We start from the raw sequence: 20,586 nt of genomic DNA on the forward strand, positions 1-20,586 counted from the left end.
ACGGTTTTAAAAAGGGGAACTAGTAGGTCCTCTGAAATTTCACTTTACTTAGCTTACTGTATTTAACTTCAATCATTCTTTTACTTGTACTTACTCGTAAGTCAATCAAGAGTCACCCTTAATTAAGACTTAGAGTTCCCTGATGGTGATATGAACTTAACACAAGTCTAAAATAAATTACTCAAGATTTAATTTTCTGATTGCTTCTCAAGAAATAATGCACTAAATTCTTTAAAAATTGAGGTAAAAACACAATTTTATAAATTAATGATTAGGATAATACCTTTCTATATGAATTCCCAATTAGCATTGTCCTCCTAAAACAGTTTTTTTCATTTTGTTTTAAGTTTTGGCATTACCTATCAGCAATTACTTCAGCCTTTACTATGGCTTATTAGGTAGCTTAAAATATTTTTGGTGGTAATATTAAAAAGTTGAGGTTCATATCTAGTATTATGAATTGAGAGTAATAATACTTTGATATGATATAAACTGATACCTTGTCCAAAAACAATGAAGAGCTATATAATTTCCATGTTGTTAAAAATCAAATTTCTAGGTGTTGACACAGACATAAGGATGAAGGGGCACTGTATACGGATTTTCATGTCTTCCCTTTTCCGAAAAATTTTTGACATTACCCTCAGCCTGCTTAGGAAACTGATTTTATGATCAGTTAATTTCACTATCACAGCAAGTCAACAATTGCTGAATAACCTTTATCTAGGGCATTTTATGAGACACCAAGAAAGGAAACAGTAGCCACGGTTTTTATTTGTAAAGAGCTTGTGATTAAGAAAATATAATTATAAAACAAGCAAAAATAGACATATGAGTACAAATAGTGAAGGTGTAATATGTATAATAAATCAATTGTTATAATTCAGTGCTAAGGATTCAAAAGGAAGAAAGAAGATAAGAGGCCTATAATATCAGTAGAGCCAAGAATATTAAAAAAGTCAGTAAAAGGTATGAGGTAGATGTTCTACTCTCCAGATTATTTAGAAAAATCTTAAAAGTCTAACATTTAATGATTTTCTTTTAATCATCTACTTTTGTTACAGAATTTTGGTGGCTAGATATGAAGCCAACTCTTCAATTATTTAATCTGCATTAAAAAAATTTAACCAATATTAGAAACAGCTCTGAAGGAATTAGTCCATATCTTCATGTTTTTCTTATTTTGGTTTCTTTCTTATAATATAACTAATTCTCCTTCTCTGAATCAGTTCAGTTACAAATCAGAAATATAAACAAGAATGGAGATTTCAACTGCTGGGCTGGGGATAATAATAGCTCAGTAGTAGAGTGCAGGCTTAGCATGTGGAAGACCCTGGGTAAAATCTCTAACATCAGAACCAAAGCAAATGTAAACATTTAAACTCCTGGGAAGTCACATATTTAATGTGGTGATGCTGGCAATATTTGCAGACACTTTCATGCCAGCAAAAGCATTGAAGGGTGATAAATTTAGAATCTTAGTTGAGAAATGATCACTCCAGGTTCCTTACATTAGTTCTGGCTTTTGTACATACAATAAGTGTTAATAAAGTTTCTTAAAATATTTCTATAAATTATAGCAACTAGATCTCACTTTAGTTAATTATAATTAGACTGTTGGTCCTATGTGATTCTATTAAGAGTTAACAACATGACTCTAAAATATTTTTCCTTTAAGTCCCACACACTAGTGTCCTATTAAGTTTTTTTTATTAAGGCTAGGCATGGTGATGCATGCCTGTAATCCCAGAGCCTCAGAAGGCTGAGACAGGAGGATTCTGAGTTCAAAGCCAGCATCAGCAACTTAGTGAGGCCCCAAGCAACTCAAGGGATGTGGCTCAGTGGTTAAGTGCCCCTGAGTTTAATCCCTGGTAAGAACAAATAAAGAATAAAAATTAAAAAAATGATTAATCCTCCACTTGGGCTAATTATTATGTTTGATAGGGAGATGAACAGAACATATAAAAACATAGTAACACCTTCTGGGTAGCCACAAAATACTAATATAGAAGAGAGGTTAAATCTTTATAACCTCCATATTTCTCAGGTAAGAACTACCATATTTCCCAAGATAAGAACTACCCATTAATGGTTATGTCTCCTGAGAATAGTACACATTGAAGGAACTCTGATGACCAAGGAAAACTAATTTGTTAAATTCCCTAACTGGCAATAAAGTTTACAGGAAAAAGAAAAATGAGGATAATGATAAGTACATTATGAAATGAATTAACCTTATTCTTTTGGTTAAGAAAAACACAATGAATAAAACTTTCTACACATACACATTCCAGAGGAAACTTCAATAAAGAGAACAAGAATAAATTCTCAATTCAAAGAAATCAATTAAAAAAAATTCAATAGAAAGTACCACTAACTAACTAGACCACTTGAAGATGTTCCAGGTAATGAAGATCAAAACATAATCTTGAAAACAAAGTTGAAGGTGTAAAGAGGTATTAAGAGACCATGATTAGAACTTTCAAAAAATATGGGATAACATAAAACTACCAATTTAAGATTTATCAGGATAGATGAAGGCTTGGATATACAAACCAAACGAATACATATCTTTTAAATGAAATATGTCTGAATGAAATGGAAAATCAAATAAAGAAACTAATGGGATCCCATATATACAAAATTATAACAGACCCACACAAGGGCACATTATTATGAACCTGCCTAACATATAAAATAATAGAATTTGAAAGGCTGCCAGAGAAAAATGACAAGTCACATTGAGAGAGAAATCAATCTAGATCTCAGCTGATTACTAAACCCAGATCCTCAAAGCTAGCAGGTATTGAAATAATATATACCACACTCAGAAATAAAATGCATGCCAATCAAGAATACTATACATGGCAAAATTAAGCTTCAGAATTGATAAAGGAATAAATGCTTTCCATGATAAACAAAAGTTTTTACATATAGAAAGCCTGCACTAGGGCTGGGGATGTGGCTCAAGTGATAGTGCGCTCACCTGGCATGTGCAGGGCACTGGGTTCAATCCTCAGCACCACATAAAAATAAAATAAAGATATTGTGTCCGCCAAAAACTAAAAAAATAATAAATATTAAAAAATTCTCTTTCTCTCTCTCTTTAAAAAAAAAGCCTTCACTAAAAAACATACTGAATAATTTTATGAAGATGAAAATTAAAAGTGAGAACCAGCAAAGGAACAAAGAGAAAAAGAGAGCAAAGTCAAATTACTAAAATAAATAACTAAAAAGGAAATATCACAACAGACATGACTCAAATACAAAAGATAATTAAAAATTATTCTGAAAATTTATACTCCAATAATATAAAAAGTATTGAACATCAACAAATTTCTAGAGATATATGACCTACCCAGACTGAATCAGGAGGTCACATGGGATTTAAACAGACCAATTTCAAGTAATGAAATAGAAAACACCATCAAAAGCCTACCAATTAAGAAAAGCCCAGGACCAGATGGATTCTCAGCCAAGTTCTACAAGACCTTCAAAGAAGAATTAACACCAACAGTTCTTAAAGTAGTCCATGAAACAGAAAAGGAGGGAACCCTTCCAAACTCATTATAGAAGACTAATATCAAGCTAATATCAAAACCAGAAAAAAGGCACATGAAGGAAAGAAAACTTCAGACCAATATCCCCTGAGGAACATAGATGCAAAAATTCTCAATAAAATTCTCACAAATCACATACAAAAACATTAAAAGATAGTACACCACAATCAAGTGGTGTTCATCCCAGAGATGCAAGGTTGATTCAACATACAAAAATCAATAAATGTAACTAATCATATCAACAGACTTAAAAACAAGAATTATATGATCATCTTAATAGATGCAGAAAAGGAATCTGACAAAATATAGCACACTTTCATGTTCAAAACACTAGAAAAATTAGGGATAGTAGGAACATACCTCAACATCGTAAAAGCTATATATGCTAAACCCAAGGCCAGCATCATTCTAAATGGAGAAAAATTGAAAAACATTCACTCTAAAAATAACACAAGGATGCCCTCTTTCACCACTTTTATTCAACACTGTCCTTGAGAAATACTAGCCTAAGAAATTAGGCAGAAGAAAGAGGATACAAATAGGTAAAAAAGAACTCAAACTATCTCTATTTGCTGATGACATGACTCTGTATTTAGAAAATAAAAAAAAAAATCCACCAAAAGACTCCTAGAACTAATAAATAAATTTGGCAAAGTAACAAGATATAAAAATTAATACTCACAAATCAATCACATTCCTCTACATAAGTAATAAATCAACTGAAGAAGAACTTGGCAAAACTATCCTGTTCATAATAGCCTCAAAGAAAATAAAATATTTGGCCGGGCACGGTGGCACACACATGTAATCTCAGTGCCTCAGGAAACTGAGGTAGGAAGATCATGGGTTCAAACCCAATATCAGCAATTTAAGAGAGGCCCTGAGAAACTCAGGAAGATGCTGCCCTGATAAAATATGAAAAAGGGCTGGGGTTGTGGCTTGGTGGTTAAGTACCCTGGATTCAATCACTGGTACCAAAAAGAAAAAAAAATGAAAGAAAATATTTGAGAATCATTCTAACAAAAATGGTGAAAAACCCTACAATGAAAACTAAAGAGCATTAAAAAAAGAAATTGAGGAAGACCTTAGAAGATGAATAGATCTTCCATGTTCTTGGATAGGCAGAATTAATGTTATCAAAATGGACAAACTACCAAAAGTGTTATACATATTCAATGCAATTCCTATTAAGGTTCTAATGACATTCTTCATAGAAATAGAAAAAGCAGTTATGAAATTCATTCAGAAAAATAAGAGGCCTACAATAGCCAAAGCAATCCTCAGCAAGGAGAGTCAAGGGGAAGACATCATAATACCAGACCTTAAACTATACTATAGAGCTATGATAACAAAAAAAGGCATAAATATTGGCACCAAAACACACATGAAGACCAATGGTACAGAATAGAATACACAGAGACTAACTCACATAAATACACTTATTTCATACTAGGCAATGATGGAGAAATGACAGCCTCTTTATCAAATGGTGGGGGAAAACTGGAAATCCATATGTAGCAGAATGTAAATGTACCCCTCTTACCCTGCACAAAACTCAACTCAAAGTCTCAGACCAGAGACCTTGTGCCTACTAGAAGAAAAAGTAGGTCCAAATCTCCACCATGTCAGTTAAGGAACCAAATTTCCCAATAAGACTCCTAAAGTGCTAGAAGTAAAATCAAGAATCAACAAATGGGATTTTATCAAACTAGAAAACTTCTTCACAGCAAAGGAAACAATCAAATACATGAAGATAGAGCCTACAGAATGGGAGAAAATCTTTGCCACCTGCACCTCAGATAGAGTATTAATCTCCAGGAAATTCACAGTACACAAAAAGCTTAACACCAAAAATACAAACAATCTAATCAATAAATGGGCAAAGGAACAGAACAGATAACGTCACAGACGAAGAAATACAAATGGTCAACAAATATATGAAAAAATGTTCAACCTCACTAGCAATTAAAGAAATGCAAATTAAAACTAAATAGAGATTTCATCTCACTGCAATTATCAAGAAAACAAGTAGGCAAGGCTATGAGGAAAAAGGCTATGGGGAAAACCATACATTGCCGGTGGGACTGAAAATTGGTGCAACCACTCTTTACTTTAGTAAAGAGATTCCTCAGAAAACCTGGATGGAACCACCATTTGATCCAGTTATACTACTCCTCTGTACAAACCCAAAGAACTCAAAATCAGCAAACTATAGTGACCTGGACACATCAATGTTCATAGCAGTCAATTCATAATAGCTAAGCTATGGATCCGACCTAGGTGCCCTTCAACAGATAAATGGATATACAGATATACACAATGGAATATTACTCAGCCCTAAAGAAGAATGAAATCATGGCATTTGCAGTTAAATGAATGGATCTGGAGACTATCATGCTAAGTGAAAGAGCCAATCCCCAAAAAATAGGCAGGGAGGAGGGAGAAGTGAACATTCATCAGATTCAACAGGTAGAAGTGGGAAAAGGAAGGGAAATTAGAATGGGAAAGAGTAAAATGAACCATATATAACTTTCCTAGGTTTACATATGTACATGTCCAGTGTAACGCCACATCATGTACAACCACAAGAATGAGAAGTTATACTTCATATATGTATAATAATATATCATAATACACTCTACTGTCATGTAAGGCCCATAAAGAATTTTTCTCATCTCTTTTATTAACTATGTGTTTTCAGTACTGGTACATATTAAATACCCAATAATTATTTGTTTAACAAATGAATGTTTGATACTTAAAGATTTGACAAAAAGATAAACAGAACTATGATTCAAAAGTACACATTCCATTTTAATTTCATTTCAAGCACTACTAACCTTATAAAAGTATCAATAACTTCCAAAAGGACCATATGCAAAGTTTAAATGAACCAATGAATCAAAGTTGAACCAGTTTTATTTTTCTACTGAAATAATTTCACTGCTTCAAGTCTTTAATATTTTTATTAAGAATTTTATAGCTGGACTGGGATTTACCTTAGCAGAAAAGCATTTGCATTACATTGACAAAGCCTTGCATTCATCCTCAGTTCCAAAAAAGAAAACACATACAAAAAGAACCTCACCAAATAAATAATTAATTAAAAAAGAGAATTACACAGCTTCTTCTCTCTCTCTCTCTTTTGCCCCCCCACCAACTCCACCCTTGGTTCCAGGGCTTGAAACCAGGGACACTTTCCAACTGAGCTACAGCTCCAAGTCCTTTTTTTAAATTTTTTTTTTTTTGAGAGAGAGAGAGAGAGAGAGAAGTTTTTAATATTTATTTTTTAGTTTTCAGTGGACACAACATCTTTATTTTATTTTTATGTGGTGCTGAGGATCGAACCTAGCACCCTGTGCATGCCATGCGAGCGCGTTACCGCTTGAGCCACATCTCCAGCCCCCCAAATCCTTTTTATTTTCTATTTTGAAACAGAGTCTCACTAGGTTGCTTAGGGCCTTGCAAAGTTGCTGAGACTGGCCTTGAACATCCATATTCCTGCCTTGGCCTTCTGAACATTGGGATTATAGGTATACACCACTGTACCCAGCAATATGGCTTATTTTTAAAATAAAAATGGGGGCAAATACTTAGTGCTTACTATATGACACATTTTTAAGGATACAAAATATTTAATACATTAGTCCCTTTATAAAACCTTATAAGTTTTCTTTATCTATTTCTCATTTTTAAGACTGATTAGTACGAACTGATATAGAAGAAGGACTTGATACTTCATATGTTGTATCTAACTCAGTTTAATAAATTTTATTTTAAACATTGCCAAATATTATATATATATATATATATCTTATTTTTATGGCTTTGCTTTGATAGACCCTTCCCAAATAAAATCAGTTAATGCATCACTATTTCATCTATGACTTGGTGAATAAAGTTCTCCTCCTCAAACCAGTATAAGACCCCAAAATTCTTTCACTACCACTCTCAATACTTCCCATTATTTATTATCCAGAGGGAACATGCAAGATGAAAATATTTTGTTATTCAAGCAAAAAAGCATACAAAAATGCCGAATGCTTGTTTTCTTGCATTATCCATTCAATCATACACAAAAACATTAAATAATGTACTATTTCCACCTTCTCCTAATCCCACAGTTTATAATTGTTGGTAGTTTCTGGAAATATATTAAAATATTCATGTATTGGGAGGAAACCAGACCATTAATGAAACCAGACCATTAACTAACAAATAGCAGTCTACCTAAAAAATATTATTGGAAGATAGAAATGATGCATTAACAGATGAGTGTTGAAAAGATAACAATGGAAATCTATGAACTTATAGAGAAGAAGGGTGGACAAGTTCAAAAGAAAGGCTTAAATGAAATATGGCAATATTGGCAACTGAAATGTACACACTGGAGGCATAACTCTAACTCTTGAACTTCTGTTTGAAACCAGGTAGTTTGGGGCATCTGAGCTTGATTCCCAATAGTTTTGCATTTTTATCTTCTTATGACATAAATCAATGGGTATATATGATTCATCTTATTACATTTTTTTTTACTACACATCTGGATACCAAGTAATAGTGTACATACTATTCATGCTGAAATCTAAACAAATAACTTCCATGTCTACCTATGAAATGTTTCCAAGTATTTGCCATAATTTTGTCCATTAATAAAAGACAAAAGAGACTTGGATCCTCGTCTTGGACTGCCTCCTGGGTGTAGCTGGGAACTTTCTGTGCAAAAGTATAGGTCAAGATTACCCAAGACTGCTATGGTGAACATCACTGCCTGAGGAAACTCTGTATAAAGGCACAAAACTATATCAGTCTTTTCCTTGAGCTAAGAACCAACCTTGAGCTATGGAACCAACCTAGATGTCCTTCAACCAGATGAATGGATAATGAAAATGTGATACACACACACACACAGGAATATCATTCAGACATAAAGAAGAATTAAAAAAAATAGCTGTTCTGGGCATAAGATAATCACAATGTATTTCTAGTGCTGCAACCTACCAGCCTCAGTCTGTCTGCTTTGCAGAAACTTTCCCACAAATAATCTTTTGATGATCAAACCTCTATAATAAACATGTGTACTAGCTCTGCTCCTCCTTCAGAGGCCAGTGTCCCACCTGATCCCAGCTTTCTCTAAGTGTTTGTTTGTCTTTCTTAATCCACTATCACCCCTCACCAACTCTTGCAGGTTTTACAAAATTTTGCCATGCAAGTTGCGGCAATGTCTTTTTTTTTTAAAGTCCTTAAGATATTTGAAGAGAAAAAAAAAATAACCCAATCAATAAATGGGCAAGGAAGTAAAGAGGCACTTCACAGAAGAAATGTGATTGGTTAACAAATATATGAAAAAATGTTTAACATCTCTAGCAATTAGAGAAATGTATATTAATACTATACTAAGATTCCATCTGTTTCTAGTCAGAATAGCAATTATATCAAGATGAAAAAGTAACAATAAATGTTAGCAAGGATGTTGGGAAAAAGGTTCACTCATACATTGCTGGTGGGACTACAAATTGGTGCAAACACTATGGAAAGCAGTATGGAGATTCATCAGAATACTTGGAATGGAACCACCATTTGAACTAATTATATCCTACTCCTCAGCATATACTCCCAAAATTTAAAATCAGCATACCATAGTGACATGGCAACATCAATGTTCACAGCAGCTCAATTCACTATAGCCAAGCTATGGAACCAACCTAGATGTCTTCAACCAGATGAATGGATAATGAAAATGTGATACATATATATACACATACATACACACACACACACACACACACACACACACAGGAGTATCATTCAGACATAAAAAAGAATAAAATTATGGCATTTGCCATTAATGGATAAAACTGAAAACTATCATGCTAGGTGAAATAAGCCAATCCAAAAAAAAAAAAAAAAACCAAAGGCTGAATGTTCTCTCTGATAGGTGTATGCTAATATACAATGGGGTGGGGGGAGGAAAAACAGAATAGAAGTACACTGGATTAGACAAAGTGGAATGAAGGGAGGGAGAAGGGAAATAGGAAAGACAGTAGAATAAATCAGAACTTTCTATGTTCATATATGAATACATAACCAGTGTAACTCCACATCATGTACAACCACAAGGATGAAAGTTATACTCCATGTATGTATAATATGTCAAAACATACTCTACTGTCATGCATATCTAAGAAGAGCAAAGAAAATATTTTTAAAATATTCTTAAAGAGAAAAGGGTTTACTCATACATTGCTGGTTAGTCATAACAAGACTGCAGAATTTCAATTATATGTATATACTACTCTTAGCAGATTAGCAATAATCAAACAGAACACCCACTTTTGTTGAGTCTAATCAAACACAACCACTTTTATACTTTGTGAGTAGAAGTGCAAATCAGTATATTATAAAACTATAAATACTTGTGCTGTTTGATGTACAAGTAAAAGATGAATGCAAGTGAAAGATGATGTCCAAGATGAAAATTAAAAACCGACCCTGCTGGTTATACTTACATAGATACCAAATGCCATATATACAAAGCTATTCATTGTAGCATAACTGTTTTAGTAACATTTTTAATATTACATATTATATAATATGTGCACATTAAAATATCATATAGATATACAAAAGTAATAAGAATGCTATTTGCATCCAATAATGACAGCTCTCCAGAATATCACAAGAAGAAAAGACAAGATACATAAGAGTGTACATGTTATTTCTTTTTTTACACAAGGGGAAAATGAGTTAAAATTTACGTGTATCTGTGTTTTCCTGTCTATACTTTAAAAACGGCATCAATACAAAAGAATAAATTAGTTATTTATAGGAAGTGGTGGGGTAAGGTGATTAGAAATGGAAATGAGACTTCAGAAACTACCCATTTATGCTGTTTTGAATGTATTACCTACTCAATAAATATATAGAAATAATCTTCCTGAAAAACATTCTGCTAGGAATATTTATGAACATTTACTAAAGGATGCAATATATTGTAGCAAATTATTGGGAAAAAAATTAAAGTTTTCCCAGACAGTAAATTTGGCAGAAGTACTGTGTCACCAATATGACCAACTTGACATTGTAATCTGACTGAGGTTTTTTAATAGGCCTCTATTTTCCTATGATAAAAATCTGCTGACAAAGGGAAAAAGGGCCCTCCAGAAAACCAGAAATTACAAAAATGTATAACATAAAAACAACATTTACTGAGAATTCTAATATACAGGTAATCATAGCTAACATTATGGAATATTTCCATAGTCTCTGGTTCAATGTGTTCTTTCTCATGATATACTGAAATTAGTATCTGATATACTTATATTAGAGATAAGGTACACTGATATTACATACACAAATATTAAACATACTGAAAGATAATATATTAAATATACTGATATATAATATCTGGAATTTAGATATCACAGAACAATGCAGAAAATTTCACAGATCATAGACTGAGGAGAATATAAAGAAGACTTAGACTCACTCATTCAAAAAACTTTTATTGGATATATGAAGCAATGCATCTACTAACTACCTTGATTTAATTATTCCACGTTGTGTGTATATACAAATATACAAATGTATATTTGTAGTATGCAACATAATGATTTGATACATGTATCAAATCATTATGTTGCATACTACAAATATAATTTTTACATGTCAATTTAAAAATGTTTTTCAGGTAGCTATAATATACTAAGCACTGTGTTCTCCAGTAAAGACATGGTACTAAATAATGGTGACATGATCCCTTTAACTGCTTACAGACTACAGCAGAGGTTCTTATTTTTAAGACCTCTTTATACTTTTCTATTTTGAGTACCAAAGCACTTTTATTTAAATGAGTAATAGATGATCATCTTAAACATTAAAACTAATTAAAAAATCTTATTCATTTAAAAACAGTAGTAAATCCATTACGTATTAATATAAATGTAGTTTATTAATATGCATATAAATACAATTATATTAATATGTTAATACAGGTTAATACCTATACAACAGTTATTTTAGAGAAAAGAGTGCCATTTCTTCCTTCCATTTTTCAGATGTTTTAAAAATATCTGGATCGAAAGAAGAAAACTTGATTTTCAAATCTGTTATGGCATTCATCTGTGGCAATATGTTGTTTAATTGGAGTATATGAAGATAAAAACAGTCTCACACAGATATACACTCAGAAAAGTGAGAACTATTTCAATAACTTTTTCAGAGAATAGGAAAAATTCTACTTTCATATCATACCAAAAGTCTGTAAGTAGAAGTTTCTTAAAGTTTGTTGATATGGAGAATCTGAAAACATATCAATAAACTCTCCATAATTTTTATAGTCATATAAGTACTTTTATGCATACACGCCATTGTATCACAGAGAATACTTACACAAATATGCCTACCCACTTATTTGTATATAACAAATGTCTGAAATCACAAAAACTGATCTGCACACTCCTAACTGAAATACTTAATAAAACATTTTTCAAGAAGACTTAAAATTTTAAAATTTAATCAAAAATAATCTGAAATACAACTACTTTTGCAAATATCAGGGAAGAAATATGATAGCTCAAGAGATTAAAAAACACTTATTGATACATCAGTACTGTAAAAATAACTTCAAAAGTCATATTCCCTATAATATTCTTGCTTGACTTCAATCCTGGTATCATCTACAATCAAAGGATTCCAATTTCCAGGAATCTACTAATCCTGACTTTCCAAGGTTAAATGCTATTTTAGGCTGAAATACAGAATGTTTAAACATACATATATTTACATAAATTTTTCCATATCATAAATCAAACTTTATTAAAAACATTAAATATGTTTATTTGCAAATATTCCATATCATTTTAATTTGGGGGGAAATATTTTTCACAGCAGAATATACAACTCTTCCCATACAAAGCTATAAAATAGCATTATTCACAGAATTTACAGTGTTGTCAAAAATGTTAATACAAATTCTGTGTCAATGTTCGTTATTTTATGCTGGATTTGAAACCCTACAAAGGTCCTAATCACTGCAAAATAATATATCACAATAAACAAGCGATAAAAGTTCTTTCATTTATAATAGTGTATATAACTAACAAATTCGAGAAAAAACTGAAAAACTATTAGAATAAAAAAGAAATTTGAGAAAAAAGCTAGATACAAGATTCATATTTAGAAATCAACTGATATTTACATGTTAATAATTTGAAAAAGCCACAGAGATGGGAAGGAATAACACTGACAATCAAAATATTTAAAATGCCTATAAATAAACCTAATAAAAAAGAGAGGAAACAGAGAGCAAGATTTCAGTCCAATATATAAAGGAACTTAAAAACAGATAACTAATTTTTAGAATATAGTAGATTATAGTTGTTGATCCTCACTAAATTAATTAATAAATTCAATATTATTCTTAGGAAACCTATGAAAGCAATTCTAAAATCAATGGGGAGAAGAAAAACCAAGAAAATCTTGGAAGGCAGAAACAGATACAGGAATTTTCTTCACTTGGTATCAAATTGTATCATAAAGCAAAAGTTATTAAAATAGTGCTATCTTGTTTTAAAAAGATAGAAATAGCAATATAACAGAATTAAAAATTCAGAAATAGAATAGGAATTTACTTTAGGATGAAAGTGTTAAATCATGAAAAAGGACTAAAAATTCAATGGTATTTGAACAAAAGCCTATCTCATTGGGGGAAAACTGAGTCTTTACTTCACATCATAAGCATAAATAAATATCAGATTATTCAAAAAATAAAACTATTCAGAACGTTATAAGATATTTTTAAGTATCTTAGATTGAGAAGAGAGGACACTGAAAGGAAGCCTTTTTAGACAAGATACAACTGCCAAAAAATACCAGGAAAGAGAGAATCAGATTTTGACTCCATATATGACACTATGAAATTAAAAAATAAGAGATAGATGAAGAAAAAAGACCTATGTATATCAGAATCCCTAAAAAAATCAATAAGCAAAGTTCAAAATATAACTGAAAAATGAAAAAAAGTGATACAAATAGGTAGTTCATCAAACCATAAATAGGTGAATATGAAAAGATAAAAGATGATCAACTTCATCCAGTAATCTACAAAACTTAAATTAAGCTACTTTTTCAGTTATCAAATTTACAACATAAAAAGGAAAACTGAAAACAGTATTAATGAGGGAAATGAGTATTACTAACCATAGTGAGAATGTATAAATTGGTACAGGTAGTTTTGTTGATAATATGTCACCTATTTAAATGTAAACAATTTTAATTGTAATTCTGTTTCTTGGCATAGGTTTTATAAATATATGTATGTACACTATAAAGTACATAATAAAGTACTTCAAAAATTGTAACCAAAATAGGCAAATCATTGGGTTATTTGTAGTTAATGCGACAGAATATCATTTCAGGCATTAAGAATGAAATAATTCTCAAACTTGAAAGTGCATTAAAATACACCTAATTAGGTAAGTAAAAGGCCCATTGTTATCAATCTCAAAGTTCCTGATTGAGTAAACCTGAAACCACTTATGATTCTACATTTTTAATAACCCAGAGAATTTTGATAATGCTGGCTCCATTTATCTTTGAAAAATACTAATGTCTAATGTAAGACATATTAAGTAGGAAAGCAATTTCAACAAGTTGTATTCTGTGACTTTATTAATGTTTTTTTAAAAATATATTTTTATATGTAAATATGAACAATACATTTATGAAAATAAATTCATGGGAAAATGTCTGGGAGGATAAAATTTATAATAGTATTGATTTTGGGGCAAAAAATTGAGATCTTTGGGGATGGGGGAATGAAAAAAAGGACTTCTATAGTTGCCTTTATAAATCTGATTTATAAAATACATGATTTTATTTTTGTACCAAGAATATTCCTATGTATGACCTGTATATGTTAGAAAAATGAAACATCATAAAACGGTAAAATACTTTTTAATGTCATGAGTTCATATTTGTTTTCAAAATGATGGTTCACTTTTATAGGATTATCAACTATTAAAATGACAAGCTGGTGGTATTTCTAAGCACTCTGTTACTTCAGGTAAGGCATTTCGTTTCTATTTCCTTGCATATGCATGTCTTTACTCCAGATATCTTTTCTAAAATATGACAATAGTTCCAACTCAAGAAAATCGCCTCTTCACAATAAAAGGCTTTATTTTCTTGACTTAAATTTACAGAAAAAATTCTCAGGGATGAATTTTGACATTATCACTACAAAAGCAATAGTTAACCAGAGAACAAATGTAGGTAGGGAGGAATTGCTTCTTTCTCTACTTTCCCAAGGGAAACCACTGATGAAACAAACAAATCAAAGTTTCTTCCTCAAAGACATGGTAGCATTTGGGGAGCATGAAACCTTGGTCAATAGGCTAACTTTAAATAGAAATTACTTCATGAGTTTAAAATGGACAAGTTATCTAGTAAAGTGGAACATTACTAAGGAATTTATTATTGTAACATGCTATCACTCCATGAAATTAATTGGACAATAATTATATACTTACTGATTTCTTGATAGCCAAGAACATTATGTATATTTTGCATTTTGATATTATAAGATTATTTAAGAAACAAATACAATATATGGCATTATAATGCATGAGTCATGATAAATTATCTTATTAATGGATAACTAGCCTAAATTTTATTCCTAGATGCTTTGTAGAATTAAGAATAAAAAGTAAATTATTTATTTTATGTCTAATTCAAGTTCTCACTCTGTTAGACAATATTTTATAGAATCAATTTTATATCTAGAGAGGAAAACATTGTTTAATCGTGTTTTCAACTGTTTAATTTTAGTTGAAGAGAAAAAAAAATCACAATGATACTCAATTGGGACTCTGACTCCCTAGGTCTAGTGTTTTTCTTCTGCAGGTATGCACCAATCAATTTTCTTTCTAAAAAATTCTTTTCATTACTTTCTCATATAACTCTTCATTTGTACCTAGGTTTATGACTTTTATTATACAACTTACTAGTAATCAAATTACTCAAATCTGAGTAATTTATCCCATTTCAGAATTTCCTACAAAACTGATCCATCCAGGAAGCCTTCTCTGACTCCAGCAATACTAAAAATAGCCAAATAGCTGTCTGGACCACTGCCAACTGAGTTGACTTGAACATCATTCATAAATATGCTTCCTTTTGTGCTTAATTAAGCAGTGTCTATATAGAAAACCTATTTTCTTAACTAAAACTGAAGACACATGATCTAAAAATATTTTTTCTCGATTTGGAAGTTTTTGTAAATATCCAATTTGAAGACAATATCAATTTGTTTATAAACAATTATTTTTACTGACTATTAAAATAAAATACAATTAGGATTTTCTTAAAATATTCCTAATGATATTCCAGAAAAAACAAATTCCTAAAACTAAATCTAGAAACCCTCCATTTACTTATTGAATAGATTTGTTGTGGGTAGAAGATGAGTATTGTTCTGCAGCATTTAATAGCTCTAGTTAAGAACCTTATTGACATTTCAAACTATTTGTCACATTCATCTATTTATCAAGAGATGTGAAGCTACACTGTTCGGTAAGAAAAGAAATCTGAAAGGATGATGTATCTTCACCCTCAAGACACTTAGTGTAAGATGTACCCGCTGACAATGGTTGCGAATGCTCCTTCCATCCCGTGATTGGACAGTAGGCTGCCTATATGGTCAACAAAGGAACAGAGGCTCAAAATATCCTGGCAGGTATATTATTTGGAGTTTTCCCACCAAATTAAACTAACTGATGAGCAAATTAATTGCTTTATTCAGGATGAACATATAGGTCATATTTTAAAAGGATAATATTACAGACTATTCCCACAAGTAAATACTTAATAAGAATTTAGAATCCCAATATATTATGAGAAAAAGACAAAAGAAACAAACAACAACAATAATAATAAAACACCTAAATCTGAGTGCTGAGGGCCATTACCAAGTAGGAATGACGCATCGAAATTTCCTTGCCAAGCATACCCCATGCTGCTTAGAGGACATTCGATGGGACATTGCATGCATGCTTTAATAAGGTGACCTTGCTCAAGGACCAAGGCGGATCTGGGTTTAGAGCTGATCAGGTTTGAGGAAGTAACCGGATCCTTGAGTTTAAGGAGTTGCCAGTTTAAGATAATGGGTTTTAGGGAATTTAGAGGTTGAAGATTATTGCTGGGATTAGGGTGTTCCTGCTGCTTGTTCCCATTGAGTTCTCCTGAGATTAAAATGAGATTTGGAGATAGCCTCGTGGAATAGGTGAATTGTGCTGGCAGACGGCAGAACGCGATTGCCCCTGGACCTGTGTGGAAGCGGTGTGAGAGCGGGAATAAAGAATTGCTGTTTGAACCTACAAAGCTGTGTGGTGGCTCGTGATTCTGGTGCCAAGCCGAGACATTGGCTTTGGCATCTGAGAATGAAGGAATTCAAATATTTGGGTTAAATTTTGCCAAATGCTAAGGAAAAAAGATTAATTCAGGCATAGAATACATGAATGAAATCTGTGAATCTAAACTTTCATATGAATTACCTGTAAGCTAACTCCAAAACAAATGCTAAAAGTTATCACAAATGTAGCTTGAGGATCAATATTCACACTTAGAATATTAAACTGGAATACAAACCTTTCATTGCCAAATAAAAGAAAGCTAAAATTTAGACTTTGACCATACTGAAAAAAAGTAAAATACAGTACTCCAAAGAGAAGCAGCTCTTCACCATACTTTACCAAAGACATTCCATTTTTCTACTTTTTATTCCATATAAAAATGCCAATTTTACAATGAATCTGTATGTCAATAAAACTTAGTAGTAAGTCTACCATAAGGTTTTAGCAAAAAGCACTCAATATATTGTTGATTAGTCTTAGCCTGTCATTGGCTATAATTTTTCTTATAATTTTTCTTACTATTTGTAGACATAATTTGATTCTCCAGATATTTTAGAGTAATGATTAAACATAAAAACTGATGAATAATCATAAATGATATGATAAACATAAATGATTATGCATCATTATGCAATTTTCATGTATAATTACTATTCAATATTTGGGGAAAAAACAGAAATGTCTTAGGATTTTTAAATTGTATTTTAGACTGAGTATTCATAAACATACCTGATATACGAGGTCTTTTTGAGGCAAAGGTGGGGACCGTTCTTCATACAAAGGCGGTGGTTTGTGTGTGGGTGGAAGATCAATCCTGCATTAGAAAGGTTAAAAATGTGACTGCCATATTTAGCAAAACAAAGGAGGCAGAAAAAAATCAAAGTTCTCACAAGTCTAGGGGATATTTTCCTCATACTATAAAAAATTATTATTCCATTTTATGTGTTTAACTCACTTCTTATTTTTCTTTAACGTACCAAACAAAAAATAAAAGTAATCATTAATTTTAATGTTTAGGACTAATTTATTCATATTTAAGAAGTAGCTCAAGTAGAATAAGCATTTTTTGAAAGTTACAGTTATGCAAGTAATCTAGTACATGACCAATTTACTTAACTTTTGTTTTCACATTGACTATATCTGCATTTTAAAGATAATCAAACAAATATGTCATTACACTTTCCTCTAGAGTATCATACAAGCGATTTAAAACACTTCATTTTAAAATAATACTGAAAAAAAGTTTATATTGTATTTTGGAAATACTTCCAAGTCTGACTTTCAAAAGACCTCCTTACTCTTAGAATATACATCACACAAATCAAGATTTTTCAGTCTACAGACCATAATCAATCTTGCCACCTGAAACAAAGAAAGGGACCAATATATGCTTAAGAAATGCACTTGTGAACTAAAAATGGATTTAAATATATCTTGTAGTTCTTTATATTTTAGAACATAATTTTATATATATATATATCTTCGTACTTTTAAAGATCATATATTTTCAGTACTTGTAATTAGTAAATAAAACATAAGACTGACTATATTAAAGGATGAAGGAAATGAAAGCTATAGATAGATACTGAAGTAATAAATTCTCTGTGGTTTAATAATTTCTCACATGGGCATAAAATAATATACTCAATAAACAAATTTTTAAAAATAAACAAAATATTTAAGTGAATGCATTAACCTAATAATAAATTGTTTTTGAAATTATAGAAAAGATTGTGAAAATTTGAGAACAAAGGGTATAGTATGCTAGTCATTCTCTATTAAAGAAATAGTTTTATGAAAGGTGTCCCACTGAAAGAGCACTTTACTGTTATTTATGTAATTTTATTTTTCACATAATGAAAATCACACCAAATTCTTAGCTCCAAAGTATCAAAGGCCAAACTGAGGATTACAAAAGTAAAGTTACTTTTTCATAGTCAGATCATCAATTTGATTAAGGCAGAGCTGAAACTGACACCCTGGTATCTTCAATCCAAAAAGAGAAGAGGGGTAATTGTGCCAGATTAGAGAAGCAGATAATATACAATGCATTTTTAAAGATAAAATAAATTCATCCTTTAAATGCCAGTCTTATAACCTTAATAGAAACATAAATAAATAGCAGAAGATTTAATGATAGCCAGGTATGATGGTGCACAGGTGTAATGCTAGCTACTTGCAAGCCTAAGGCAAGATGATTGCAAATTGGAGGTCAGTCTGGGGAGCTTAGTAAAATTGGACCTCAAAATAAAGGAAAAATGGTGGGAGGCCTGAGAGTGCAGCTAGATACATAGAGAGCTTGCTTAGTATACATGAAGTCCTGGGTTTGATCCTCAGCACTGGAGGGAAGGGGAAAATGCCATTTGTATAGACCTGTACAGTTCATAAACATTATCTTATTCTATTCCCATTACAACCATGTAAAGTAAGTAGAGAAAGTATTACTCATAGTTCACAGGTAAAGCAACAAAACTATGGATAGAACTGAGAATGGAGACATACATCATTTGATTCTGCAACAAGGTGAAATTTCTATTTTATCAAACCATCTGAAAGATTTGGCCCAGAATGTTGCTTGTTCCTTGAATAAAAACATGTGTATTTTATAATTCACCAAAACCAAGCATTTCTCTTAAAAAAAAAAAAAAAAAAACAACTTCACAACTTGATGTATTCAACGACTCTTGGTAGATGAAAGCTATATATCTTTATATAATACAGACATACATAATCTGAAGAAGTAAAAAATTAAGTTTCTAAGGTATTTTTAAACTTTTAACTAGTACTTCATCAAAGGCCTGCATTTCTATTCAGAGGTTAGGCAACACAAAGTATCAATGTGTAGTAGTGTGGAAAAATGTCTAGTACACTCTGGGTAAAAAATGTTATTTAATTTATATTTCTTTTCTCTTTTTTTTTTTGAGAGAGAGAGAGAGAGAAGAGAGAGAATTTTTAATTTTTTTTTTTTTTTTTTTTAGTTTTCGGTGGACACAACATCTTTATTTTTATGTGGTGCTGAGAATCGAATCCAGTGCCCCACGCATTCTAGGCGAGCACGTAACCTCTTGAGCCACATCCCCAGCCCCTTAATTTATATTTTTATGGGATTCCTTGATGTTGTTCACTTTCTAAAATATACTTTAAGATGTCCTTTTGAAACCACTACAGTATTTAACAAGTCAGATTATTCTAACTTCTCTCCCTTGGACACTTTAAATACATGCAGCTGTAAAGGCAGATATAAAGACTAATGCATAATGAATAGTGATAGTAGAACATAGGCAAAAAAAGTTACCTACACTTTGTCAAGGTAGGATGGTCTCTTTTTCCGAGGAGTGAGCAGCACAGTCACAAAGACTGCAATGATGAAAAGGGCAAGGACAGCTCCAATGACAGCTCCAGCTACAGCTATGGAAGAGGTCTGCTTAAATGGAACATCTGTAAAGTAACAAAAATTAGGCTATTCAAAACATTTTAAAGAGTTCTTGAAATTACATACCTTAATTTCTAAATTGTGCAAATGCTATTTGATTGAAGTATGGTATCCAACAGTCAGTTTATAGAACCCAAAATTCAATTAATTAGTTTGAGTACCATTCAGTTAACATCCTTTT

General features: G+C 31.5%; 1 protein-coding gene across 1 annotated transcript in view; it reads right to left on the reverse strand.

Moving 5' to 3' along the window:
- Positions 1–20,586, reverse strand: part of Nectin3 (nectin cell adhesion molecule 3) — a 138,193-nt gene that overhangs the window by 43,034 nt on the left and 74,573 nt on the right. Inside the window, exons 6-7 of the mRNA XM_078044262.1 lie at positions 20,272–20,410; positions 17,702–17,786 (exon numbers count right to left, since the gene is read on the reverse strand). Of these exons, the coding sequence (XP_077900388.1) occupies positions 17,702–17,786; positions 20,272–20,410 (224 nt within the window). The remainder of the gene's footprint in view (positions 1–17,701; positions 17,787–20,271; positions 20,411–20,586) is intronic.

This window comes from Ictidomys tridecemlineatus, chromosome 3 (assembly GCF_052094955.1).
Source record: "Ictidomys tridecemlineatus isolate mIctTri1 chromosome 3, mIctTri1.hap1, whole genome shotgun sequence".
Classification (NCBI taxonomy): Eukaryota; Metazoa; Chordata; class Mammalia; order Rodentia; family Sciuridae; genus Ictidomys; species Ictidomys tridecemlineatus.